The sequence below is a fragment of the Drosophila willistoni genome (assembly GCF_018902025.1).
Source record: "Drosophila willistoni isolate 14030-0811.24 chromosome 2L unlocalized genomic scaffold, UCI_dwil_1.1 Seg196, whole genome shotgun sequence".
Lineage (NCBI taxonomy): Eukaryota > Metazoa > Arthropoda > Insecta > Diptera > Drosophilidae > Drosophila > Drosophila willistoni.
This window is the reverse complement of record NW_025814048.1, coordinates 4,838,095-4,865,827: the sequence shown is the minus strand read 5'-3', so window position 1 is coordinate 4,865,827 and position 27,733 is coordinate 4,838,095. Positions and strand designations below refer to the sequence as shown.

At 33.6% G+C, this 27,733-nt stretch overlaps 6 protein-coding genes across 6 annotated transcripts in view; 5 read left to right on the top strand and 1 right to left on the bottom strand.

The window, feature by feature from the left end:
- The first annotated feature begins 54 nt into the window (after positions 1-54).
- LOC26529541 (antigen 5 like allergen Cul n 1) lies at positions 55-1,349 on the top strand. Its single transcript, XM_015178910.3, has 3 exons — positions 55-232; positions 439-830; positions 897-1,349. The coding sequence occupies exons 1-3, from the start codon at positions 146-148 to the stop codon at positions 1,138-1,140; spliced, it is 723 nt and encodes a 240-aa protein (XP_015034396.3). The 5' UTR covers positions 55-145; the 3' UTR covers positions 1,141-1,349.
- Positions 1,350-3,213: 1,864 nt separating this feature from the next.
- On the top strand, positions 3,214-5,247 carry LOC6640280 (antigen 5 like allergen Cul n 1). Its single transcript, XM_002063346.4, has 3 exons — positions 3,214-3,389; positions 4,337-4,728; positions 4,795-5,247. The coding sequence occupies exons 1-3, from the start codon at positions 3,303-3,305 to the stop codon at positions 5,099-5,101; spliced, it is 786 nt and encodes a 261-aa protein (XP_002063382.3). The 5' UTR covers positions 3,214-3,302; the 3' UTR covers positions 5,102-5,247.
- Positions 5,248-7,114: 1,867 nt separating this feature from the next.
- On the top strand, positions 7,115-8,247 carry LOC111518365 (venom allergen 5-like). The gene is made up of 3 exons (XM_023174847.2): positions 7,115-7,281; positions 7,379-7,770; positions 7,837-8,247. Exons 2-3 carry the CDS (start codon positions 7,421-7,423, stop codon positions 8,180-8,182), a joined length of 696 nt encoding a protein of 231 aa, XP_023030615.1. The 5' UTR covers positions 7,115-7,281; positions 7,379-7,420; the 3' UTR covers positions 8,183-8,247.
- Positions 8,248-9,593: 1,346 nt separating this feature from the next.
- On the top strand, positions 9,594-10,735 carry LOC26530172 (antigen 5 like allergen Cul n 1). Its single transcript, XM_015178947.3, has 2 exons — positions 9,594-9,752; positions 9,817-10,735. Exons 1-2 carry the CDS (start codon positions 9,603-9,605, stop codon positions 10,630-10,632), a joined length of 966 nt encoding a protein of 321 aa, XP_015034433.3. The 5' UTR covers positions 9,594-9,602; the 3' UTR covers positions 10,633-10,735.
- Positions 10,736-17,249: 6,514 nt separating this feature from the next.
- The window catches only part of LOC6640282 (kinesin-related protein 6), a 36,071-nt gene continuing 25,587 nt past the window's right edge, over positions 17,250-27,733 (top strand). The window contains exon 1 of the mRNA XM_023174842.2: positions 17,250-17,546. The gene's annotated coding sequence lies outside the window, so the exon portion shown is untranslated. The remainder of the gene's footprint in view (positions 17,547-27,733) is intronic.
- On the bottom strand, positions 25,049-27,323 carry LOC6640281 (cytochrome P450 9c1). The gene is made up of 3 exons (XM_002063347.3): positions 27,087-27,323; positions 26,488-27,025; positions 25,049-25,938 (listed from the first exon to the last, which is right to left on the bottom strand). Exons 1-3 carry the CDS (start codon positions 27,263-27,265, stop codon positions 25,078-25,080), a joined length of 1,578 nt encoding a protein of 525 aa, XP_002063383.1. The 5' UTR covers positions 27,266-27,323; the 3' UTR covers positions 25,049-25,077.

Below are 27,733 nucleotides of genomic sequence, written 5' to 3'. Positions count from 1 at the left end.
GACGAAAATGTAATTTTTAAAAAGCATTTGGGATTGTTTTCAGTTAGTCATGAAGTCTGTAAGTTGTTTCATCTTGTTTGTAGCACTTTTTTCCTTGATTGATAGAAAAGCCAGAGGAGATGTTAATAGCACTTGTAGCAATGCGATGAGAAAAGAAGAAGCTTCTGACTTTTGTGACAAATCGATATGCCCAAAGAACTTAACTTCTCATATAGGCTGCAACAATCCAAATGTAAGTAAAAGTTGTCAGAGACTTATAACACAGAAAAAGAGCCATTTTCGACACCATAAGCATGCAAAAAAAAACTGTGCAATTTAAGAGTTGAAAACACAAATAAACCGATTCAAAGAATATAAATATAAACAGATAACTTCGCCAGAACCTATGTAGGTTAGCTCCTTTGATATTGTTAATGAAATGATCTTCTTTGTATATAGACTTGGGCAGAAACATGCGGCACGAATCTACGCATTTATCGAAATACACACGCAATAGTACATTATATTTTGCGGAAACATAATACATTTCGAAATATTGTGGCCGGAGGATATCTGAAAATGTTTCCTACGAGTGGTCGCATGCTTACCATGGAATGGAGTAAAGAATTGGCCCAAATCGCAAAATGGGCAGCAAAAAGATGCACTAGCATTCCACCAACGGAATGCATTTCGACGGTACAATATAGGAACCCTGGCTTTAAGGCGGACTACAATAAATTTAAGGGCGACCAGGAGATTCTTAAAATTGTGGAGTCCATACTGCAGTCGTGGTATCGGGAAAATATGTGGGCCAGATCGAAAACTATCATAAATGGCGTATCGACAGAAAAGTAGGTAAAAAGTAGGTAACAACTTATCTTTTCTTCATTAACTTAAATTTATTTGTAATTATTTAGTCACGAGATAGGACACTTTCTACAATTGATAATTGGCGAGGTCGATCGCATTGGCTGTGCCATATCGAGGTATACTAAAGAGGAATGGAATCATCAATTATTGGTCTGTATATATAGCGACTCCATAAGGGATTTCAAGAAACCCGTTTATCAAATAGACAATAAACCAACTTCACATTGTAAATGTGGTGTCAATCAACAATTTCAAAATCTATGCTCGAGGAGGGAAAGTTTCAATTTATAAAGTACAGAAAAGAAACATGACTCAGATTTGGATATGGTTGAATTGAATACAATTAAAAATTGAAGTCGCTTATCTCGATCCCCAGGGTCACTTAATCCCATCGCCAATTGGGTGGATGCAACGATTTGAGATGAAACTGAGCTAAAATTGTCCTAAGGTCATACTGTTATATGAAATATTTGACTTCTAATAAATGCTTTCCCGAATAAGGATGTTTATTATTATTTTTCTTTTTCGTATTCAAATAGAACGGATAACTATTTTATTTATTTTCCATAGGAATGTTCAGTGCAAAAAGTCAGTTTTATACTACAATGTGTCTTCTGAAAATGGTCCAAAATACCTAATAATGACTGTGCCGAGTTTTGTTAAGATTGTGCCTAAATAACATATAGTTCTCTTAGAAACAAGTGGGAACCATCAAGAGAAGGAATCGTATATCGCTCAACACAAATCATGTGGACAAATACCCATTGAAAACAGACAATAGGATGAAAATAAGTTCACTGCAGTAATTAATCAGGCAGAGGGAAAAGAATATAGAGTAAAGGGTATAAAAGGATGTAATCAAAACAGAAGAACCTAAAAGGTTTATCTAAGCCACACGCCTATAAAATAAATATAGCCTGAATAGTTGACAGAACATCTAGTTAGAAATAAAGGGATGTCCAGAAAGTATACATAGTACCGATAGATTAACCATTAAAATTTATCCACAAGCTTTAAGATTAAGATTAATTGGAAGAGGGAAGGAGACCACAAAGAGTGAAAAGCATGAAATCCTTTTGAACTGATTCATTTCTAATCTGATGTGACTCATATTGAGGCGACCAAATGCATGATCTTCTAAGATCTACCCTAAGATATGATGTATCAGTGAGGTATCAGTTGAAAATTAATTTATGGTCCATCAGTATTTACTTATATATTGTATTTGTCTTGGTCGGTCAATGGTCAATCCACTAAGCCGTTAATCGAGATGCTAACCCACTAATATAGACCCATATAAATATTCATCAGTGCTTTTAATATTTTAAAATATCGAAATACTCGAAAAGAATCATTCGGTGTGGTATAAAAATCTAGTTATCTGAGTTAAATTTAAGAGACAGAAGAAAAAATTTAAAATCAAAAATTAAAGGAAACTGCAATGAATGTTGACAGGTTGAAGTGAACGAAAATCTTAAGCTAAGGTGGGGACTTTGAGAAGCAAAATAGAACGACTGAATCATAATAATTCAATTTTCAAAAATAAAGCAGAAAAGGGTAAAAGAGAAAGCTTAACTATACACTATAGTATGATATAAAATTGAACAATATCACATGAACATATAAAAAAGAGGAGGAAGCAATAAAGAAGGTAAATTCGGATAGAAATGAAATTAGACCAAACGAAAGAACTCAGGTCGAAAAGGAAAGAATCAGAATAGGCTAAAAAAAATAATTTTAATTATTTAAATTCCGAAGTATAAACTTTAAGAAATATCTCAAACTTAGTTGGCTGATATGAATCGCTTACGAGGAATCAAATAACAATAAGATAAAACTGCGAAAAATCCAATCGAATGCCAAGAGAGATTACCAAAAACATAAAGAATTTCTGTTCGCTTTAGCGAGGATTTAGAATACCTTTTATAGTTATTTATAAAAGATTTCATGGTAGTGTAGAGGTAAAAATAAATTGGATGAAGTATCGTAATAGGATATCAGTCAGGTTTTCGCTTCAGAGAAAGAGTATTTAAAATACTAGTAGTTTAATCATTAGCGTATCCTTAAGAAAAAACAATTATTTGTTGTTTTTTCTATTTGTATTGATAAGTTATAATTGGTTATATATAAATATAATTTATATAAATATATAAATTATATTTAGAAACCTTTAGATAAATTAAATTTCTTTCAAATTGAAAGATTTGAAAAACCTGAAGCAAGAACCTAAAAAGTTCTAACCAAAAAGTATCGTTAAACATTTATTCGAAATTATCTCCTAACAACCCATGAAACTAAGTGAAACTGTGACGAAAATGTAATTTTTAAAAAGCATTTGGGATTGTTTTCAGTTAGTCATGAAGTCTTTAAGTTGTTTCATCTTGTTTGTAGCACTTTTTTCCTTGATTGATAGAAAAGCCAGAGGAGATGTTAATAGCACTTGTAGCAATGCGATGAGAAAAGAAAAAGCTTCTGACTTTTGTGACAAATCGATATGCCCAAAGAACTTAACTTCTCATATAGGCTGCAACAATCCAAATGTAAGTAAAAGTTGTCAGAGACTTATAACACAGAGAAAGAGCCATTTTCGACACCATAAGCATGCAAAAAACCAGAGGGCCGGGGCTAACTTCGACCGCGTCAAAGTTTGTATACCCTTGCAACTTTTCTGGTAACTCTTTCCTTACCTATAGCCATCAAGGTGGAAAAACGTTTTACCTAAAAAGGCTGTTGCCGAAACAACGGCCTACAATCTTAGCATAGCAAATTACGACGATATTGATCAAAGTCACTGTTTTCTACCGATCGTTCCTATGGGAGCTATATGATATAGTTACCCGATCTTTATCAAATTCGGCACAGTCATTAACAGATATATTAAACTAACAAATACTTAATTTGAAAGCAATCACGTTAAAAATAACGAGCTATGGGAGCTATATGATATAGTCACCCGATAATAAACCAAATAAACTCATCAATATTAAATTTCACGACAATAGCTCAGAAAATAACGAAGTTATTGAGAAAAAACACTGTTCGTGACTTTGGCGTTTGTATGGGAGCTATATGATATAGTGGTCCGATCCGGCTGAATCCGAGATATACAACCCCTGCACTATATACAAGCCTACATGCAAAATTTGAACTCTGTAGCTCTAACTAGGAGGAGTTTGCGTTGATCCAGACGGACGGACGGACAGACGGACGGACGGACGGACGGACATGGCTATTTGAACTCGTCTCGTCATGCTGATCAAGAATATATATACTTTATATGGTCGGAGATGCTTCCTTCTATGCGTTGCACACTTCTGACCAAAATTAATATACCCTTTTTGCAAGGGTATAAAAACTGTGCAATTTAAGAGTTGAAAACACAAATAAACCGATTCAAAGAATATAAATATAAACAGAAAACTTCGCCAGAACCTATGTAGGTTAGCTCCTTTGATATTGTTAATGAAATGATCTTCTTTGTATATAGACTTGGGCAGAAACATGCGGCACAAATCTACGCATTTATCGAAATACACACGCAATAGTACATTATATTTTGCGGAAACATAATATATTTCGAAATATTGTGGCCGGAAGATATCTGCACAAGTTTCCTCCGAGTGGTCGCATGCTCACCATGGAATGGAGTACAGAATTGGCCCGAATCGCAGAATGGGCAGCAAAAAGATGCACTATAAGTCCACCAACGGAATGCATTTCGACGGTACAATATAGGAACCCTGGCTTTAACGCGGCCTACAATAAATTTAAGGGCGACCAGGACATTCTGAAAATTGTGAAGTCCCAACTGCAGTCGTGGTATCGGGAAAATCAGTGGGCCAGAGCGAAAAGTATCGAGAATGGCGTATCGAAAGACAGGTAGGTAAAAAGTAGGTAACAACATATCTTTTCTTCATTAACTTAAATTTATTTGTAATTATGTAGTCGTGAGATAAGACACTTTCTACAATTGATAATTGGTGAGGTCGATCGCATTGGCTGTGCCATATCGAGGTATACTAAAGAGGAATGGAATCATCAATTATTGGTCTGTATATATAGCGACTCCATGAAGGATTTCAAGAAACCCGTTTATCAAATAGACAATAAACCAGCTTCACATTGTAAATGTGGTGTCAATCAACAATTTCAAAATCTATGCTCGAGGAGGGAAAGTTCCAATTTAGAAAATACAGAAAAGAAACATGACTCAGATTTGGATATGGTTGAATTGAATACAACTAAAAATTGAAGTCGCTTATCTCGATCCCCAGGGTCACTTAATCCCATCGCCAATTGGGTGGATGCAACGATTTGAGATGAAACTGAGCTAAAATTGTCCTAAGGTCATACTGTTATATGAAATATTTGACTTCTAATAAATGCTTTCCCGAATAAGGATGTTTATTATTATTTTTCTTTTTCGTATTCAAATAGAACGGATAACTATTTTATTTATTTTCCATAGGAATGTTCAGTGCAAAAAGTCAGTTTTATACTACAATGTGTCTTCTGAAAATGGTCCAAAATACCTAATAATGACTGTGCCGAGTTTTGTTAAGATTGTGCCTAAATAACATATAGTTCTCTTAGAAACAAGTGGGAACCATCAAGAGAAGGAATCGTATATCGCTCAACACAAATCATGTGGACAAATACCCATTGAAAACAGACAATAGGATGAAAATAAGTTCACTACAGTTATTAATGAGGCAGAGGGAAAAGAATATAGAGTAAAGGGTATAAAAGGATGTAATCAAAACAGAAGAACCTAAAAGGTTTATCTAAGCCACACGCCTATAAAATAAATATAGCCTGAATAGTTGACAGAACATCTAGTTAGAAATAAAGGGATGTCCAGAAAGTATACATAGTACCGATAGATTAACCATTAAAATTTATCCACAAGCTTTAAGATTAAGATTAATTGGAAGAGGGAAGGAGACCACAAAGAGTGAAAAGCATGAAATCCTTTTGAACTGATTCATTTCTAATCTGATGTGACTCATATTGAGGCGACCAAATGCATGATCTTCTAAGATCTACCCTAAGATATGATGTATCAGTGAGGTATCAGTTGAAAATTAATTTATGGTCCATCAGTATTTACTTATATATTGTATTTGTCTTGGTCGGTCAATGGTCAATCCACTAAGCCGTTAATCGAGATGCTAACCCACTAATATAGACCCATATAAATATTCATCAGTGCTTTTAATATTTTAAAATATCGAAATACTCGAACAGAATCATTCGGTGTGGTATAAAAATCTAGTTATCTGAGTTAAATTTAAGAGACAGAAGAAAAAATTTAAAATCAAAAATTAAAGGAAACTGCAATGAATGTTGACAGGTTGAAGTGAACGAAAATCTTAAGCTAAGGTGGGGACTTTGAGAAGCAAAATAGAACGACTGAATCATAATAATTCAATTTTCAAAAATAAAGCAGAAAAGGGTAAAAGAGAAAGCTTAACTATACACTATAGTATGATATAAAATTGAACAATATCACATGAACATATAAAAAAGAGGAGGAAGCAATAAAGAAGGTAAATTCGGATAGAAATGAAATTAGACCAAACGAAAGAACTCAGGTCGAAAAGGAAAGAATCAGAATAGGCTAAAAAAAATAATTTTAATTATTTAAATTCCGAAGTATAAACTTTAAGAAATATCTCAAACTTAGTTGGCTGATATGAATCGCTTACGAGGAATCAAATAACAATAAGATAAAACTGCGAAAAATCCAATCGAATGCCAAGAGAGATTACCAAAAACATAAAGAATTTCTGTTCGCTTTAGCGAGGATTTAGAATACCTTTTAGAGTTATTTATAAAAGATTTCATGGTAGTGTAGAGGTAAAAAGAAATTGGATGAAGTATCGTAATAGGATATCAGTCAGGTTTTCGCTTCAGAGAAAGAGTATTTAAATTACTAGTAGTTCAATCATTAGCGTATCCTTAAGAAAAAACAATTATTTGTTGTTTTTTCTATTTGTATTGATAAGTTATAATTGGTTATATATAAATATAAATTATATAAATAAATAAATTATATTAAGAAACTTTTAGATAAATTAAGCTTCGTTCAAATTGAAAGATTTGAAAAACCCGAAGCAAGAACCTAAAAAGTTCTAACCAAAAAGTATCGTTAAACATTCATTCGAAATGATCTCCTAACAACCCATGAAACTAAGTGAAACTGTGACGAAAATTTAATTTTTTGAAAGCGTTTGTGCTGTTTTTTTTCAGTTAGTCATGAAGTCTGTAAATTGTTTCATCTTGTTTGTAGCACTTATTTTCTTGACTGATAAAAAAGCCAAAGGAATTTATATTAACGATTGTTTCCAATCCCAAGAAAAGCTTTCTAAGTTTTGTGATGTATCGATATGCCCAAGAGGTGTTACCCACGTACTCTGTAATACATATGGAGTAAGTTAAATATGTCATGAGAACTGTCCGTATACCCACGCGTTAAGTTTAAGAGCTACTGAGATGATACTTGATATTTATGATATGATATTTATAGTTCTGGGGAAAAACTTGCGGTTGTGCTCAAGGGACATACCAAATGACTAGCAGTATAAAAGAATTTATTCTACGACAACATAATACATTTCGAGATATTGTGGCCAAAGGAGCTCTGCAAAAGTTACCTTCGAGTGGTCGCATGCTCACCATGCAATGGAGCCCAGAATTGGCCCGAATCGCAGAATGGGCAGCAAAAAGATGCACTATAAGTCCACCAACGGAATGCATTTCGACGGTACAATATAGGAACCCTGGCTTTAATGCGGCCTACAATAAATTTAAGGGCGACCAGGACATTCTGAAAATTGTGGAGTCCATACTGCATTCGTGGTATCGGGAAAATCAGTGGGCCAGAGCGAAAAGTATCGAGAATGGCGTATCGAAAGACAAGTAGGTAAAAAGTAGGTAACAACATATCTTTTCTTCATTAACTTAAATTTATTTGTAATTATGTAGTCACGAGATAGGACACTTTTTACAATTAATAATTGGTGAGGTCGATCGCATTGGCTGTGCCATATCGAGGTATACTAAAGAGGGATGGAATCATCAATTATTGGTCTGTATATATAGCGACTCCATGAAGGATTTCAAGAAACCCGTTTATCAAACCGACAAAAAACCAGCTTCACATTGTAAATGTGGTGTCTCTTCGCAATATAAACATTTATGCTCGCCAAGTGAAACTTCCAATATAAAAAGAGAAATAAAGAAACGGGAAAGAAATGATATTGAAACAACAGCCATCCCAGGACACATTCAAAAGATTGAAGAGTGGTATTTGGACCAAACAGAAATTTGAACATAAAAGTAATAAAGTGACTTCTCCAATACTTTACTTCTAATAAATGATATCTGGAGTATAAATGTTTATTACCATTTTTCTTGTTCATATATTTTGGATTCAACTGGAACAGTTCATAATAGATCAGTTGTTTAAGTGGCCCAGTCTTTACGGCAACTCAACAGGATTCCAGGATTCGTGTTCGTATCCCAGGCTAATGTATGATTGTAGTTTTCGTCCAATGCTTATAAATCATAGTTAGGTTTAATAGTTTACAAGTATATTCCATACTGAGGTATGTATATATTCTTTATTGAAGTATAATTTCTATACTAATAATAATAATAATAAACTTTTTTAGCCAATAAATTTTTACTTATTTGATCTAGTATTCAGAATAATCTTTTATAAATTATTTTTAAGTGTTAATCTATTTCTTATTCGCGCCTATTAATAGTATTTATAGTTTAAGGGACGTTAAAGTCAAGTCAGTCAGCTGTTTTCTGTGACAAAATTGGCGAGATACTTTTATTTACTTTGTGCGATTGACAATTTTACAGGGTGTAATAAATAAATAATGTAAAATAAGGATAAGAAAGACCAGCTTATGAAGAATGATTTAAAAATAAACATTTTAAAGTAAAATTTATTTAATGTCATAATAAACATATTTTGTATCGTCTAAAAAGAGAAAATTTTGACTAAACTTTAGCCTAAAAGTATGCAAAAATGCAATATTTGATCATTTTTGTTCAAATCTGTATAAAAACCATGATCAATGATAGCAAAAATAAAAAAAAAAATAATAATTCTAATATTCTGGCCCACAGTGTATTGATAAAAAAAGGTGTGGTGATTTCAAATTTAAAATATAAGGTGGGTCGAAATAATCTGTGAGCCACATTATAGTTATATAAAACTGATTCTCAATGATTAGTGGTAGTGCCATGAAGCAAAATTAAACAGAGTCGTCTGTGCCCACGAATATAGATCAAATTATCGAGAATAATTGTGAATATTTAAGATACTAAATGTATTTAGCAAAACTCAATTGAATATTGAACCATTGCTACATATTTTTCAAATTACTATTATTCTGGCCAACTGAAAAAGTGGGTGTATTACGAATGATGGTCAAAGAATTTGTTAAGGCTGGTAATAATTACTGGTAGCGACTTATTTTACATCATGATATTAACACTAATCATTGGGAATCAGTTTTATGATCGTAGAACTTGTCATACTTTTTTTATATGGACATTTCTCAAGTACTAAGTCTCACACCTATTTGTTTGTCCATGAGTGTATGTATTTTACATAGTATTGCAAGCCGTAAAATATTTGCTAATTCCGAATTCGACATGAGAATTAAGCAATTTGTTAAGCTTAATAAATGCGAGATGATTTTAAGTGCTTAAAGTCAGTTGATATATGCAATATGAGGAAATCGGTAATCTTACTTTTAGTTTCGGCTTCAATTTTAGAAATCCGGGCGAATGATAAGCAGCCGCCACGTGAACTGGATTATTGTCATCCGGATCTTTGTACTAAGCCCAATACCACACACATGGCTTGTGGTCATACGGGAGTAAGTGTTGGTAAACGATTTAAAAAGGAATCCTAAAATTATTTCTAGTGTTCTTCAAATCAAGGAAAAGGCCGCCAGCTGCGATCCAAAAACGGACATATATCGTATAGATAATAATCTAAAACATTTGATTTTAACCAAACACAATAATATGCGTAGTCAATTGGCCATGGGCTTAGGTCAGTTTGCGGCAGCCAAAAAAATGGCCACAATGCGTTGGAGCTCCGAATTGGCCTTCTTGGCCGAATTGAATGCGAAACAATGTTATATGAAGCGCAGCGAATGCACTGGAACTGCGCGTTATCCGCACGTGGGACAAAATTTGGCTTACAATATGTTCCGTGACACACAGAATGTAACTGAAGTCGTCAGCAGTCAGATTAGTATGTGGTTCCAAGAGTATACGAAAGCCGATATGGGTACCATTATGACGGGCAAGATCCCTTCGACCGTAGAGCATTTTGGTGAGATCAAGCACTTTCTCCAATTGGCTAGAGATCGTGCCGATCGTGTTGGCTGTGCCATAGCGCTATTTCCCATTGTTGATATATGGAATGTCCAGAGCTTGACATGTATGTACAATGTGGGTGTAGATGGTTGTTATCCCATCTATGCTTCGTCGACTGTTGGTGGTAAATCCTGTAGCACGGGCATCAGTACACAATATCCGTTTCTATGCAATGTCAAAGAACAATACGACTATATAAATTGTCCAGTTGAAAAACCTATGGGTTTACCCAAAGCAATAACCGCGGCAAAGCGATGTAATCCTCTTGCGAGTTCAGGTGTAACCCATAAATCGACCGTACTTGAAAATGTTCAAAAATGGATCGATTCGCAGAAAAAAACAGGTGAAGAAACCAAAAAAACTGAATGTTAAAGCATCTTTGAAATTCAACTTAATTGTAACGCTTGCTTCAAGTGACATTAAATTGATGGCAGTCAATTGAAACTGAATAAAACGCAATATTAATAATAATAAAGTTCGTAATTCATATTATTTCTTCTGTGTGGCCATAAATACTCAACTGTTGGCCATGTCGTACATGCAGCACGACGACGACAGCAACTGCAATCGAGCCCCAAACCAGTTCGCCATCATGTGACCTCTCCAATATGCTGGCCACAAAAAGATTTACGAGCAACACCCATGGACCAAAGCCTTCTCATATCCTCATACTCCTCAACCCACCCAACCCACCGGATACCACCCAAAAACAAACTCTCTCACTTCAGCCAGCGGAATGCGGCGCATAAATAAATTTTCTTTTCATGTGTGACAACAAATTATTAATCTCCAACTCGATTCCAGTTCAGGCTCGAATGCCAATTATTGACACTTCAACGCGAAAGCAAAAAGCATATGTTCATATGGAAAAATATACATATGAGTGTTTTCTTTTTTTTTTTTTGTTGGTGTTTGGTTTTTATTTCTGCTTCACTTATTGATGGATTTATTTATGAGGCAATTTCGAATCCATTCGTATGGGAATTTAACAAATTAATTTCACTTATATCCGTAAGGCATTCTGATTTTAGTGTCAGAATGTTTTGATGGGAGGCTCTTAAAATAGAAACCAGTTCAAATTAAGCCTAACATTTCTTTAACAAGTTTTACGATTCTTTTGTGGGTGTAGGTTCTACTTTGTACATGTGCTTGTGTGTCCGTGTGTGTGTGTGTGAGGGTGTGAGTGTGTCTGTGCGTTTTTGAGAAGCCCTGGTTGTTTATTTTTACTCCGAAATATTGTCTAGGCCTTCACTCAATTGCAACAGTGGGCCAAATTTCAAGGGGAGTTGACGTTTATCTGTTTTATCTGAGAAGTTTTAGCTGGAATGTTTAACTAACTTTTCTTAAAATTTAAGTCTTTGATTTGCCCAATTCCAAATGGTAACAAACTCAATAGCATTTGGAGTGGAGTAAGGAAAATTTGATCTTCTCCTCTTCCATTTTCAGAAGGAAGTCAAGATATATTTTGGTTTCATGAGTTAGAAGCTCTTCATGAGCCATGTAACAAAAGCTTTTAAAACATGTTAATGTAAAGGAACTTATACCAAGTTCCAATAATCTTAAACAAATAATTAAAAAAAAAAACAAAATCCAAATCCAAAAACAAAATCAAAAATCTCCATCATTAGATATAAAATAAATCGAGGCCAATTTATATTTTGAATAAAACAAATTAAAATGTTTAATGAATAAAATATATGAATTAGATACACAAACCCTTCGAATTTTAAAGTGTTACTTTGACCAAAGAATTTTTAAACCTTTTTTAAAATCGAAATCTCTAACAAATTAAAGATGAACTATTTTACTTTATTAAGAATATTAAATTAATATTTGAGGTGCATATTTCGAATTCTAGATTAATAAGTTATTCTGTTTTTGTAATAATGGTTGAATAATGGTTTAGTACAGAAAAACAACATAACTAACTAATCTAGAAAAAATATTGGAAAGAACCTACAAATTATTATAATTATCTTTGAACAAAAGGATTCTAAATATATACACAAATATTCAAGTAGAATGAATGAACAATTATTTTTTGTGTATGAATCAGAATTATGTACATAATTGAAATAGAGAATTCATTTTAATTCAAAACTAAATTAGCTGAAATTTTTTTCATTTTATTTTTTTAACAATAAAATTATCAAAAAAACAAAAATTATCTTTTAATAAATTAATAAAATTTCAAAAAAAAATGTAAATGACTTTAAGTATTTTTTGACTTAAAGGAAGTTTCAAGTAATTATCAGTGACGGAACGTCGGCAAAGTTTATTAGGGAAATTTATCCAAATTTTAATATCTTAGAATGATTTTCTCACTGAAGTGCCTGTTTGGCTACTAGATGAGCCACTGAATTATGCCTGTTCTACTATTCCTTTAAAAATTGAGACGTGCTGATATTTTAGATGCCATGTCACATTACTCGATTTGAAGTCGTACACAATGAATACAGTAGAATAAAAAGTAATTGCTAATATTGTCAGTAATACATTTACGTTTTAAAATGTTTTGTAATTACAGCAATTGAGTTTTATTTTAAGTGCCCATTGGAAATATTAAAATTCGGAAAAGGTTAGCATATGCAAATTTTATTTTATTGAACAATTTTATATAGACAAAAGCAAACTGAGCAGTTTTTTGTAAAGAGGTTCTTAGTTTTAGGTTTTTGTGATTTAAATTTTATGTACAAAGAGTACACCTCATTAAAAGTAGATTTATTACTAGGTCGAAGTTTGTATAAAATTTACACTACTTTGATAAACTTAGGGTTTAACATAAGTTTTAGGCCATAAACCGAATAAATTTGTTCTTATTATATCAATAATTGAATAAGCAAAGACACGAATCAACTAATTTAAAAAATGTTTGTAGATAAATCCTTACTTACTTACTTAGTACAACTACCGATTGTACGTTACTTACAAGTAACAAAAAGAAACAGACTTTGGTTGAAGTTCATATCGACGATTTTGAAATCATTAATTTCTTGACAAAATGTCGTTTAAGAAGTTTCGATTTTCAAATTCATCTTTAGTTTGATTTTTATAAATCTACTGAGATAATTCTTAATAAAGTAGGCTTATCAATCGCTGGTATGATATAGTTGTTCGATCCGATAAATCGTAATAGCTACGATTCAATGTAGCTATTAAGATCAGATTAAGATCTTCTATATATAAGAATAAAAGGTTAAGATAAGAAAACATTAAATATAATTAACCTTTTAAACCCAAAATAATAAATTTTATATTATATTATCTTATTATATTATATTATTTAATATAATATAATATAGATCCCGGATACAAATTGTTATTTTTTAAAAACCTTTCGTTCTATATTTTCTTTAAAATAAGCTTTTGATAGAATTTAAATATATAAGTCAAAGCTTGTTAAAATCATTTTTAGTTTTATATTAACATTCAAAGGTATAATTAAAATCCCTCACACGATAAGTACATATTCTCATTTGGGATTGAAGCCAGTTTTAAATTAACAAGTCTTAAGTATTTTGAACACACAACTCAAAACCATATTGAGTTATATTTAAGTATAATCGAAAATTGAACAATAAGCTCAACGTAGTAGAAAGCTGTAAATTGATCAGTACATTAACCTGTTAAACAAACCATTCAAGCATTATATGGTTAGACAAGTTGCACAAAAACGTTCAATAGATGATAAAATTATAATATTTTCAGTCCATAAATCCGCTCACATGTGGTTCCGCTTTCGAATAGATTGACTGAAAGCAATATTTAGATAAAAACTTAATGCATGGAGTACTTTCAAAATAAAAAACGAAAGAAGGACAATACTTTGATTTCCATAAACAAGCGTTTTTATGCTAAAGTAAATTCTGTAAAGAATTTCATATAAGACAAGCCAGCGAAGTGAATTCTCACAACGCTTGCGCATTTGTGGCGTGTGCCAGTGCCCCAGTGTGCCACGAGTTGCATGCACCGAAAACGAAGCCACTGAAAGACTCCGAAAGGCGTCCAGAGCCGACTACCAAGCCAGACCAGACCAGACCAGGCCAGCATCCAAAAAGGCATTTGATTCAGTCGAACGAAGCCAGCCAAAGGCAAAGCACATTGAATGCGCTTCAAAATAATAGCAAAATAACAAAATATATTCACACAAAAATAACAAATATTGGAACAAAAAAAAATAAAACCCAGAAAATATTACGTATACGTAAACAAATGTAAAATCTGTTGTGAAAGCGCGTAAAGTTTCAATGTAAATAATTATGCAGAACTGAACAAACAGAGAGATGACTATGTATGGGCAAACTGATAGTGTTTTGTGTATGTTGTGTTAAGCCGCTTTGGCCTCATCAATAAGTTAGAATGCCTTCGATTGTAATGCCGATTGACGGGAGCATCATCCATGGCGGCATGGACTTAACTCCATGAATAAAATATCAAAAAAAAAAATTTACGCGCATATCACCCACAAACGTCGCCCTCTCACTCACTCACTCACGTTCTTATCAGCGGCAAATATGTAAGAAGAAATGCTTAGGCATTGTTGTTGTTGTTGTTGTTGTTGGTGTTGCTCCCCTTTTTTGGCATACCTTTTTGCATTTATTAAATATTCAGTCAAAGCAAAATCTCTGTTGTGCCTCCTTCTTTTTCATGCCTTTGATGTTGTTGCTCTCCTCGTTCGTTTCGTTCGCACAAAAGTGGCAAAAAAAAAAAAGAAAAAAAAAAGAAAAGAGACACCCAGTGGAGACAATGTGGCCACACATTTTCCTTGATATTCTCTGCCCCTCAATCCTGCTTTTAGGTTGTATCATGTTTACGCCAAGCAAACTATTAAGTGCCTTCTGTGTGACTATCTTGTTTATGTTTAACTCAAATCTCTGGGGCGTGTCAAATTCAAATTTCATTCCATATTAGTTAGTCTAATTGCAGGCAGCTAGCAGCAGCACCAACAGCAGCAGCAGCAGCAGCAGCAGCAGCTGTTGTTTTGTTTAACAAAAAGCACAAATACGGCAAAAGGAGAATAGCAAAAAGAAAAGCATTTAAATAGACTACAAGAAAAACGACATGCTCACACTCAGCTGGCGCTCTGTGAAAAGTCATTAGATGTAGGCATTATCACACCTGCAGGACCACATTAGCAACAACAAATGAGCAGGGCATACCATTCTAATATGAAAATGCCACTAACCAGTTGGGAATTATTAGTCAGATAAGAAAGTAAATGAAAGAATAACCGCATGAAATTCTTGGAATAGTCTTAAATTAAATTTAAGACAAAATTAAAGAGTTTTCTTGCCATTTTACTTGGAATGCCAATTTTGTGGCCTTATCTAGTTATCTCTACCTTGTTTTTGTGGTAAAAATAGGTAGTTCAAGTTAAAGAAATTTGCCGCCCTTAAGTATGCAATAGACAGTCGAAGAATTCATTATATGAAAACTATAGAAAAAACATGTGAAATATCCTCCTGTGGCTTAACAACTCTCTGAAAACAATTTTGGCAACGAATACCTCTTTCTAACCACAAACATTCGAAAAGTTTTTAATAGTTTAATAGAAGTAAATTGTTTACTTACCTTTGGCATAGTTTTAAAAACAAGTTTCGTCCAATGAACTAAAAGCATTCATCAAATAATTCACATTGGGTAAATCAGCATTTTAACAATTGACAATGTGTCCCAGTAGTCTTTTTTTTTTAAGTTTTCGGCCAATTTGTCTTCTATATTTTCTTTCCAACCCGATCTCCCTTTTAATTATTATTATAAAGACCTTAGCTTAAAATTCAAAATAAAAATTGAAACGTTAAAATTAAATCCTTTATTTTTTAACTGTATAATATAAAAATTAAATGAACATAATTTACATAATATAATGATACTCAAAAACTTACCAAATAGTAATTTTATGTATAGGTAGTAGTTTCAAATTTTTATTTCTTTATTAATGAAATTTAATTCCATTGTCTTCCAAATGTCAAAGACTAGCGTACACATCAATAGTGTTGGAATATACTAAATACGCACGGTGTTTCCATTTCCTATTCATTAGAATCAGTTTGAAAATTATTCCACTTTTCGAAAATTCTGTATAAAGTACTTTTTTTCTTATTACTATTTACTGTGACTAATTTAAAGCTGTTAAAGCCTTTTGATACAGAATACAATACCGATCTTATTTACTTGAAACTTCTTATCAACAATATAGAATATAAAAATAAGGAATTACGGCAAAGCTCTAACAGTATTTACCGACTACAATTAAATATTTGTAAAATTTCGTAGGTTTTTACCAATCGTTCAGCAATTTGAAAAAGTTATTCGTCGATTTGCTCTTTTTGCAATTCCTTTTTTGTAGTGGGCATAAAAATCTGCCAAAAAGTGCTGACTCTGATCTTACAAAATGATTTTCCATTTTTACCCTAGAATAAACTAAATTTCTGTTGTAATAGCTTTTGTTCCACCTAAAAACTTCCTAAAAACAGTGCCATTAAAAAGAAATCGCGATAATTTCATAATTTTGTCAACTTTTACATCAATATAAACGGTTTTTTTTTACCAAATTTAAATTCATTAATTACATTTCTTATATAAATTTAATTCCATTAATTGCTCTTTTTTTTGAGTTTGTGAGTTTTCTTGTTTGCTCCTCTTTTTTTATCAAATTTCAGTCTACAATCTTTTGCTAAGAGACGAGATTTTTAGGCAAGTTTCTTAGCATACTCTCTGTGAAATGCTTGAAGATTTAACAAAAAACACCTTTTTTGGCCAAGTTAAAGGAAATCTTGAGCCCAAGTCTTTGACAAGAGGAAAACATAAAAAGGACTTGCTTACTTCAGCATCCACTAACACACTCTCTCTCTCTTTACGTTCTGCTCCCATTTGCAAACCTTTTCCATGTTGATGTCTTTCTGCTGCTGCTCCATCTCCATCTTCTCCTCTGCCTACCCTCTTATCGTCCTTTTACTGATGGCATTTGCCTTTTTTCTTACTTGCGTTTTTTTAATTTTTTATGCGTGCCTTGCTGCATACTTTTGTGCCCAGGTTGAAAGAGTACCAACAACTGCAACAACAATAACGAGAACAGTAACAGCAAAAGCGACAACAACAACAACAACAACAACTACTCAAAAAGTGCCAGGCACAAGACAAGCCCAAGACCCAGACAAAGAGGCCGTGCTGAGTTCGAGGTAGAGACTGAGGAAGAGCCGTCTCCACCATTTAACTTCATTTACTTACATCTAAAAACGCAGTTGAAATAAACGACTTCACGACGCTGGCGGATTTGCTAAAAAGTAAGTAAAATCTCCTTCATCTTCATTCCACCTCCACCTGTTTCAGCTTTTGCTTGGCATTCTTTCACCTGTCTCAACTGCTCATTAAATGCCACCAGCGGTGAGTGAAAGCATGAAGAACAAGAATGAAATGAAAACCAACGTCAGCTGTTGTTCTGAATATAATGACTAAGTGCCAACAAAAAAAAAACTAACAACAGCAAGAAAAAGTGGCTAAAAGGAGAAAAACTTGCTGATTCAATATTTTTTATACGAACTATAAACTTTTATTCTTAAGTATATATAAACTATAAACAGGGGGACTCTGACAATTTTTTTTCCGTAAACATTTGGGGAAAGAAAATTCATTGGAAATTTCCGCGACAAAATTTAAATAAAATATATAGAACATTTCTAAACACCACGCGGCGTATACGTAACGTTCGCAACTGTTTTTCACTGCTGCTTCAGCAATAGTTTGCATAGAATTGAAGTAGTTCATAGAATGTTTCACTGCTTCAACTATGTATAAGCAAACTATTTCTATCCATTTTGTAGTTCGTGGACTAACAACGATTTAGTTAGTAACTAGGAAGAATTTTATTGAATCCCATTCAAAGGTTACTGAATTTTTTAATCATTTTCAATTTTCTAATTTTCAACCTTTTGAATTGTCACACTTTTGGATGGCCAACAAAAGAGGAGAAAATTTTCCACCAAACAGCACATTTTTTTTCGTGGCATACTTTGAGGCGCTGCCTGCGGCCTTTTCAATTTCCTCTACATCCATTCAGGGGCAATTGCAATTGGCCACAAAACGGAAAGAGTAGGCAAAAAGGGGGAGATGCAGGAAATCGCATGTATATCGTATGTGGGCGTAAATAGGGGCTACGGGCTATGGGCGTGGTATGGTTGGGCTGATGGCAGGATGCAAATGATGCAGGTGGCAACAGCTGCCAGCGGCAGCAAAAATATGAAAAGTTTTTCAAATACCTTTGTAGCACACACACACACACACACGGACAGACACAGACTCATGCATAGAATGTTGCATCTGCCACAACATGCAGCAACCGAAAAATGTCACACAAGTTGAAAAAAAGGGATTTATGACAATGACAGGGGACAGGCAAAAAACCATAGAAAAAAAAAGGAACTTTTCATATATTTGTGCTTGGCCAAGCTTAACGTATGCGTTAGACAATAATTTCAAGTGGAACCACAAAACGAAATTTTTGCGGGAAGGGAGACGAGATAAAGCGGATGTGGCTATGGCTATATGGCTGGAGCAGCTGCTGCACACACACACAAACACACACACACAGAAGGCCAAACAGAATAATGCAACATTAAATGAATAATACAAAAATATACAGAGCCAAGGGGGAAACCCTCTAAAATAAAATTATATTTATTTTTCGGTTTTTCTTCCCCCTTATGAAAAGCACTTGAAAAAACCCGGAAAGTAAAGAAGCAAAAAAAAGAAAAAAACAGAAAAGAAGAAAAAAAGAAAACGACAGTAAAACTTGCCAACGACATAAGAAACTTTTGCTTGAAGCACTCTTCAAATTATGCTTATGCTTTTTCTTTGCTTGTTCTCTCCTTATGTTGGTGAAGAATGAAAGGCGCATGGGAAGGATGTTTCTGTGGAGGGACATACAACTTGCTTACAACAAATTCAAGAGATGTTAACAGCCAAACAGGGACGTTGACTGTGTGGGTGGGGGCGAAAATTCTATATTTATCTAACACATAGAATAAGTCGAAGCAGCCACAGCAACTGAAGTAGATGTTGCCAAGGATATGAGTGGGGGGATGGCTAGGTTGTACGTGTAAGGCAACGGACGAGATGATGTCACGCTAATCAATTTGTTTAAATTGGTATTACCATTTACAAACCGCTTTCATAGCATAGACACACACGCACACCCACACAGACACACACACACACACTCACATATACACATTTAAGCAAACACGAAAGGGATGCTGATGAAAGTTCGATTGCTTTAGTCAAAAGGCAATAAGCACCGTCTCGGTACAGTCTTGGGTTAACTGAAATCGAAACCAGCAAAGGCAGTTGAACCCAATTGTTTGTTCGACGAACGTTTGTTCACTATATATATGCATAGTTCACTATACGATTTTCTTATCTGTATATCTAATATTTACTTCTAGTAATCACTTAGGGAAAGACACGCTCCACACAAATTCCATCTTGTAGAGAATCGATAAGTTCTTGATTATATTTCTAAATTCTGAAAATTGTCAATATAACAATGTTGCTCAATAAACTTTTCATTTACTTTTAGATGATTTTTTTAAGAATATTATTTTTGTTGTGGAAAAGAAATAAACTTTTTTGGAGTTTTCTAATTTCTTTCCACAAATTCTTTGACATATCAGAAAGTGATTTCCTATTAATCTATGTACTGCAAATTTAATCAGACTTTTGAAACGGCAAAAGAAAAATGTTTTTTTCTAAGAACGCCATGTTTTTCTTGTTGACCCAGCTACGATTATTTTTAAAATATAAAATAACATTTTTATAGTCCTGAATATATTTTAAAAACATGCAGATGTTAGATCTTAATCCCAGGTCACATCCAAACTATTTTTTTTTTTATTTATAATATGTAGCCAATTTTTGAAGAAAATTTTTACTATTTGCAAATGTTGTTTAGGCGTTAGTATGTTCATGGTGATTAGCCAATATATACTGAATAAAAAGTCTAAAACAGCTGCTTTGAATGAAAGCTAGTTTCACAGTTATACCTAGCAAAAGTTGTATACATCTAAAAAAAAAAAAACACCCTTTATAAGCAGTCCGACAATTCAAGTTTTAAAACATATAAAGAAACTTTTGAATGTTATGTGATTCAAAACAAGTTTCTTAAAACAATAATAGTTTATAGGAAATTTAAAGGTTACAAAGCATACGAAAAGTTATCAATTTGTTAAAAGTAAGTAATAAATACATATTGCATACTTAAAAGGCCAAAGCTCGCCCAAATCACGGTCCTAAGTCTGCCTATGTAAAAGGTGGCTCAGGCTTACCCATATCAATGTTTAGGTTTGTATTCTATTTAAGCTTTAGTTTTATATGACAACATTCTCCTATAGATTGCACGATTGTCTAGCATCTCTTATCATTAATATTCAGAAAACAAAATGAACAATTAGTTAATAAAGCGTAAATAAATTTTTAAGCGGTAAATGGCAATTCGTATAAAGAGTGGTCAACAGAGTATTAAGAAATTAAGAATTGGATTTAAAAGCTAAGAAAATGTCAGTAACTGAAATTCCTCGTTCATTCTATTCGATTCAACTAAATATTTGAAATTAGGTCTGTGCATGAATGAATTCCAAACCCTTGAGCCCCTCTTGATCCTTGGTCTGATATCACATTTCTATTAAAAATCTCTAATCTTCGTTACATTTTCATTACGCAAATTTTTTGGATTATATTTTTTACTTTAGTAACCAAGACTTTAGTAATAAATCAATAAAATGCCTTCTGAGTAAATTCAATTCCGTCTAGTTTTTTCTAGCTTAAGCTTCTCGAGTTTTGAGAGCGTTCTTTAAGATCCAAATTATCCTACCGTTATAGCTTATATAGTATTTCGAATGATAAAAAAGTAATCTATTTAAAAATCAAAGTCGTGTTTAATATTTCACGTATTTTTTTCTTTAAAAGAAATTAATGCAATTGATTGTTGATTTTCAATAGAGTCAACGCCTGAGGCAATAAATTATTAACATTTACCGAAAATTGCCAAAAAAAAAAAAATGTATATTGTATACTGTGCAATATTTTTGGTATATAAAAAAAACACGAAGTTTTAAATTAAAAGAAAATTCCTTACATTATGAGTATAGGAAACAGAATGTGTTTCGTCTTTTAGTCTCAAAACGTATAAGGTTAACTTACAATAACCTCCAACCTTAAGAGATTAAAGGAGCATTAATTAAGAGATAAAGTTGATTTGATCATTTATCATTTTGAAATTACCAACTGCCTTAAGAAATTCATTTTATATAAATGACAAAGTGAGATTATTAAGATACTTAAGTCACCTGCACATCTTTTTAGGGTCTTGTGTTCATTCTTTGATCATTTCACGATGTCAGCTCTAAATCTGTCCTGCAGACAAAGATGACAAACACTTGTCCCACACACACACACACACAAACATATAACACACGTGAACCGTCTCACATACACATTTAGAGAGAGACAGAGACAAAAAGAAGCTTGAAATGTTATCACTTTGTGTTTATCGGGCTGCGACAGTTCCATTCCATTGTGCCAAATTGTTAATGCTGAGCATTCATTCTATTTTCTATTCTGTTTTGTCAGGCTTTTGCCTTTCGAGCTGCCGTTGCCGCTGTTTGTTGTTATTGTTCTTGGCATTATCATTGTATCATCGTTCAGCATTCACATCCATATCCACTTCCACTCCATCCCAATTGACTCCTCACCATCCCACACCCGTTTCTGACTTTCACATTTTTATTTTATTTTCTGCTATTTTTTTTCTTTCTTTTCTTCGTCTGCCACAAGAGAGAGAAAATTTAATGCTTTCTCTGGGTTCTTTCCTCTAGCGGCGTCTGGCGGTCGCGGCGCCAAAGTTTCTTTATGACCTTTGAGTGTGTGTGTGTGAGTGTGTGTGAGTATATATCCTAGATATATCCGCCTTACTGCTTGGCTGGTTTGTCCTGAATTGATTGATAAGGTTTTGTTGTTGCTGCTGTTAGCTGTGTGTGAACGAGAAACACAGTTGTCGCCACCAAGTTTATGATGTTTATGCGTAAAAATAACGCCAAAAATAACAAAAAAAACATCCAAAAAAAAGTAAGGAAGACCGAAAAGAGAGAGAATACCGCAAAAAAACAAAAAGAAAAACTTTAAGCGGCCTTTGGCAAAAGCTTCAACTTTGACTATAAAAAATGAGAGAAAAGAAAGTACCACAAAAGCATTTAACCTAGCCTAGATTATCCTTGACAGAGCTTTAATTCCTTTTCTTTTTTCATTTTTTTTTTGGTTTTTTAAAGCAAATAAACGCTTTAGGCTTCATGCGAGTGAGTGAGCCGAGGAGAGAGACGTCCAAATCCCAAGCTCGTTTGCATGGACAACAAAATTGTTATTGTTGTTGTTGTGGTTGTTTTTGTTGTTTGGTTAGTTTGCCATTGCCTATAAAAATACTAACAAAAACTCAACTTGCCCACTAATTTGACCTGCGTTGAAAGTTTTATGAACCATCGCCCCGGGCCCGAAAGTTAAATATGCGACTAATACTAATTACATGTGTTACTTTGTGTGAATAATTGCATGAGGGACGAACTGCCAACTGCTAACTGGGATTTCGAACCTGGTCTATTGGGATTTGGTTAGTTTTAATTGCTTTTCCACCACCTCACTCTCTTTTTTGCTTTGGCCCTGCTGCCACAAAACAACACCCATGTTCATTGAGCCTAATAGTCATTAGATGGCTATTGATAGATAGGAGCAAAGTGCATCCAAGTTATTGCCTAATTGATCGGAAACCAACATGACAATGCATCAAATTTTGTTAATCGATTGGCTTTTTTTGGTTAATCTATTCATTTATGTAATTAAAACTCATATTTGCGTTAAGGGAAATACGATATGGTATATGTCAATATATTACTTAGTTTTATGGAAACTTTGTTTTGATATTGTTTTATCTAGGAATCAACAAACTAGTAACAGATTATGATTATACTTAACAATTTTTCTATTATACTGATAAAATTTTATAAAATATAAAAATATTAGTTACATAAAAACCTTGCTAATGGTGACCCCGACGACTTAAGTCAAAGTGCCTATTTCTGCTTTAAAAGTTTTCTAAAAGAACTGTTATTAAAAGAAAAATAAGAATTAAGTTTTCATAAACTATTTTACAAATCTGATTTTCGTTAAATTGAAAACATTGCCCATAATGGTGACCCCGACGACTTAAGTGAAACTTTATATTATTGCTTCAAAAGGTTTTTTAAACAACTTTTATTTAAAAGAAAATAAAAATTAAATATTTATAAACTATTATACCAATCTGTTACCTATTAAATTAAGAACATTGCCCATAATGGTGACCCCGACGTCTTATATAAATTTTACTGTATGTACACCCCATAATGGTGACCCCGACGACTTATATAATTTTACTGTATGTACAGCCTACTTTATTTAAAGAATTATCGTTCTTTAACACAATCATCAAACAAATACACCTACTACATCAATATATGTACTATATTTAGTTACTATGTATATGGCTTAATTGATTTTAAAGAGACTTGACAATAATTTTTTACTTAAAAACTACAGAGTACAAATTTTTCGTTTGGTTACCCGAACGACTGCAACCAAAAATTGTAATTTTAAAGTTTCCTCGTTAATTATTCTTCTAAAATTTATGAATTTTCTTTTCCGAAAACACTATCGATTTTAACTTTATGACCATATTGCAAATTTCTTGCTTTAAAAACTTTTCTCACATTATTCATAGAGTTTTATAAAAGTTGATGTCTTTTGCTTCAACCTCAAAAAAGTTTGCCTATTAAAAAATATTTAACTCAGTTCTCGATTCGCCAAATTTGTTGCATAAATTGAAATGGTGACCCCGACGTTCCTCTGCTCAAGTTTGTTGAGCCAAAAGCTTTTAGCTAATTTGAAATATTAATATTATCTTATTTTATTAACTTTTTGTTTGATATTTAATATTTAAGTATATAAAATATGTTTTTCCCACTTCTAATTATCATTTTGTTTTGCCAGGCTTAATTCGCTGATCCCTAATGTCGTGGTCGTTTTTTTTTCCACTCCCGTCCCTAGAGTAGAGTTTAAAATATTTGTCGTTGTGTTGTGCTGGATGTGGGGGAAGTTTATGATACAAGTGAAATATAATTCATATTGTGCATACCAGTAAAGAGGAGAAAAAAAAAAAAGAAATTTTAATGCCGCCTGAAAAATAACGCTCAATAAATAATCCTTAATGTCCTTGCGAGTATGTGGGCGAGTGGGTTGCCGTTGCTGTTGCCAGTGCTATTGCCATTGTTGCCGGTGCTAGTGGTGGCTCTGCCTCTGGTTTATTCTGCCCGATGTTGGCCCTTCTGCTGTCTCTCACTGGTTGTTTATATATTGTGTCGTATGAGCTTGAGGTTGACATAACTGTAGCTGTTGTTGCCATTGTAACCGCATCCCACACACACCGAACACACATACCGAGCACACACACACACACATACACTAAACCATTGAAGGGACCCTGACAGTGTTATGACGTGACTTGTCGCCTGGTTTCTGGCCCTAGTATCTCTGTGAAACATTGTCGCGAGTCCAAAAAATTTGTCAACAAACGAGAGAAAAGGCAAATAAATTTCGTGATTTTGTTGGTTTTGTTGTTCCCCTCATTCCCCCCATTTTCCCGAAACCTCGGCATAATTTCATACAACAACGTTTCTTTTTGTTTCATTTTTTTTTTTTTTGGTTTTTGGTTTCTTTATTAATATTTATGATTAATTTTCAGTTTTTTTTCTCCCTGGCCACAATTTTACACCAAAACAATTCCCTCGGCTGCATGCGAAAGCCCGCAATGCTGTTCATCATGTCTGATGTGGATCTGGGTGATGGCTCCAATTTAAAATTACGTATTAACTGATAAATGAGTGACTTGACCTCCATTAAGGCCATGCGGTTGCCTATACAACTCCTTTGACCAATGCCAAAGGGCAAATAACTAAATGGTTTAATCTCATGCTTATGCTCCTCATCGAAACGTTCGGGACGAAATTCGTTGGGTTCGTCAAAGTTTTCCGGATCATAGTGCAGCGCTATGATAGGAATGTGAACTAGATCTTCTTTCTGTAATTTCAACAAGACCTTATTCTCATCCTCGTCGACCAAATCAAAGTTTTCGGCGCATAGTCGATCAATAACTATAGCTGGAGGCCATTTCCTTAACGATTCAGATATAATGCAATCCAAATATTTCATCGACATCAAAGTGTCATAATCTAGGGGTTTTCCCTCCAATCGTTCTTCTACCTCCAAAATTTCTTCATAGAGTTTTTGCTGCACTTCCTGATTCATGTGCAGCTCATAGCTGGTGAAGCTCAAGCAAGTGGCCACTGTCTCGAATCCAGCTGAGAAAAACAGCAAACACTGAGCCAAAAGATCCTCATCATTGAATTCCGCACGATCAGCCGAAGCTGGAAGACCTTCAGACGATTCTTGTTCGAGTTTAAATTGGCGCTGAGCCTCCAGTAATTGTTGTATCATATCGGGACGGATGATATTGTGTTCCTTGCGATACTTAATAGTTCCGAAAACCAATTTCTTAAAATATTCCACATTATTCATGTCCATAACGGGAACACGAAGAGCCTGAAGAGATAATAATACAATAGATTAGTGGACAGTAGATTGGAGAATTTTTTTAATGAAAATGCATTCCAATTTATATTATTAATCAATTACTAGTTAAGTAAATTCAATTTGTGGTAACTTTTCTTCTTAAATATTTGATAGTTTAAATAATTAAGTAATTTTTTTCATGGCATATAGTCTAAATTTACGTTAACTACAATTATTGATTTTTTTGGTTAAATACTTTGCTTATTTTGTTAAATATTTTAGCAAGTAATTTTTTGGTTTGATATTAATTTCATGAAAACCAATACTAGTAAGTGAAAGTAATTAGATGTAATTAGAAATTTCGAATAAACTAATTAGTAAATCAATTGTATAATGTAACCATGCAATAATTTACTGAGCAATTTAGAGTATTTTCACTTAAGCAACATAATTTTCAACAAAAAACGAAAAAGTGATTTCAGGTATTTAAAAAATTCTTTTCAATATTAAGTAATTAATTAATTCCATAGCAATATTAAGTAGTTAATTACAAAAAGTAATTACTAATTACAAACTCACCTTCATTATTTTGGGTAGTAGAATATACAAAGCCACTTTAAGTCCACCCCAAAAGGTAAATTGCGACACTCGTTGGCCAATTGTGTAGAATTCGTTTTGTGGATCTTTAAAGGAATTGACCTGGACACCAAATGCAGCAGTGGCTATCACATCGTTGGTATACCGTGTAAAGAACTCTTTGAGCTCCAACTCCGAGTTACTCTCCTCCTGCTGAATCTCTCGTCCAATGTATTCGACAGCCTCCAGATTGCAGGCATGGATCAACTCGAACATTAAACGTATTTTCAAACTGGTAAATGTTGGCGTCAAAGTGCTCCTCATTTGTTTCCAACGACGATCGCGCAGGGAGAGCAAACTCTTGGACAAGACACTACTGTCATTCGCCTCACTCAATCCCCGTCGATGATTGGCAAAGTTGTCGAAACTCTTAATGCCCACTTGGCGTATCAAGTTCGGATCTGCCAGATAGTAGAGAGGTTCCCTCATGTTGTAGACGCCATAGACTTTATGTTGCTTCAACTTCAAATGCAGATCAATGCTGAAAGAGAACGCAATTACTCTCTTATTCGACTAGCCTCTCTCTTTCAACTTTCTCTTACCTGTGCTTGAGATAGGAACCCTGCCCTCTCATCACGGCGAGAGGGACATTGCCCAGCAGCGGCTTTGGTTTCACATGGGCCACATTTCGTTTGGCAAAATAATCGAATGGGGCCACAGACCACTTATAAACTAAGTAAGCTAATACTACTGCTAAAAGGAATAGTTCAACGAGAACCATGATTCTATATGTTGAAATGGCTCCTACTTTCGGTTCTTTCGGTGTTTGTCAGCCAATTGCTGAATTGCCACTGAAAGCAAACAAAAAAGTTCTCTTTGCTTATATAGAAGAAACAGTTGTTGAGAGAGTATGTTAGAACAAGAGCGTCAGCGAGAGCGGGAGATTAACAACGACAGGGTAGTTTTGGCTTTAACGAAGTTTAGATGCTCTAATGACTTTATGGGTATCGTATATACCTTATTGGAATCTAATTGTAAGCTGACAACATAAATACTTTCATTTACTTTTTCTTTCGTATTATTGTTAGAAGAAAGCTTCCTGATAAATATTCAGTCAAAACTTCTGAAAAGGAACCTATTTTAAAATATGATGCCCATATTACTCAAACTTTGTTTAAAATTGTAATAATAAATATAACTTAAATTTCTATTTATCAGTAAAGTAAAATAAAAATTAAACTTTGAACGA

Excerpts from the sequence above, each read along its gene's own strand:
- LOC6640280 (XM_002063346.4), top strand. The coding sequence starts at position 3,303 with ATGAGAAAAGAAAAAGCTTCTGACTTTTGTGACAAATCGATATGCCCA. Across the intron at positions 3,390-4,336 it reads TAGGCTGCAACAATCCAAAT|ACTTGGGCAGAAACATGCGG; the intron begins GTAAGTAAAAGT and ends CTTTGTATATAG. Across the intron at positions 4,729-4,794 it reads AATGGCGTATCGAAAGACAG|TCGTGAGATAAGACACTTTC; the intron begins GTAGGTAAAAAG and ends GTAATTATGTAG.
- LOC6640281 (XM_002063347.3), bottom strand. The coding sequence starts at position 27,265 with ATGGTTCTCGTTGAACTATTCCTTTTAGCAGTAGTATTAGCTTACTTA. Across the intron at positions 27,026-27,086 it reads GGTTCCTATCTCAAGCACAG|CATTGATCTGCATTTGAAGT; the intron begins GTAAGAGAAAGT and ends GTTCTCTTTCAG. Across the intron at positions 25,939-26,487 it reads TACTACCCAAAATAATGAAG|GCTCTTCGTGTTCCCGTTAT; the intron begins GTGAGTTTGTAA and ends TTATCTCTTCAG.
- LOC26529541 (XM_015178910.3), top strand. The coding sequence starts at position 146 with ATGAGAAAAGAAGAAGCTTCTGACTTTTGTGACAAATCGATATGCCCA. Across the intron at positions 233-438 it reads TAGGCTGCAACAATCCAAAT|ACTTGGGCAGAAACATGCGG; the intron begins GTAAGTAAAAGT and ends CTTTGTATATAG. Across the intron at positions 831-896 it reads AATGGCGTATCGACAGAAAA|TCACGAGATAGGACACTTTC; the intron begins GTAGGTAAAAAG and ends GTAATTATTTAG.
- LOC26530172 (XM_015178947.3), top strand. The coding sequence starts at position 9,603 with ATGAGGAAATCGGTAATCTTACTTTTAGTTTCGGCTTCAATTTTAGAA. Across the intron at positions 9,753-9,816 it reads TGGCTTGTGGTCATACGGGA|GAAAAGGCCGCCAGCTGCGA; the intron begins GTAAGTGTTGGT and ends CTTCAAATCAAG.
- LOC111518365 (XM_023174847.2), top strand. The coding sequence starts at position 7,421 with ATGACTAGCAGTATAAAAGAATTTATTCTACGACAACATAATACATTT. Across the intron at positions 7,771-7,836 it reads AATGGCGTATCGAAAGACAA|TCACGAGATAGGACACTTTT; the intron begins GTAGGTAAAAAG and ends GTAATTATGTAG.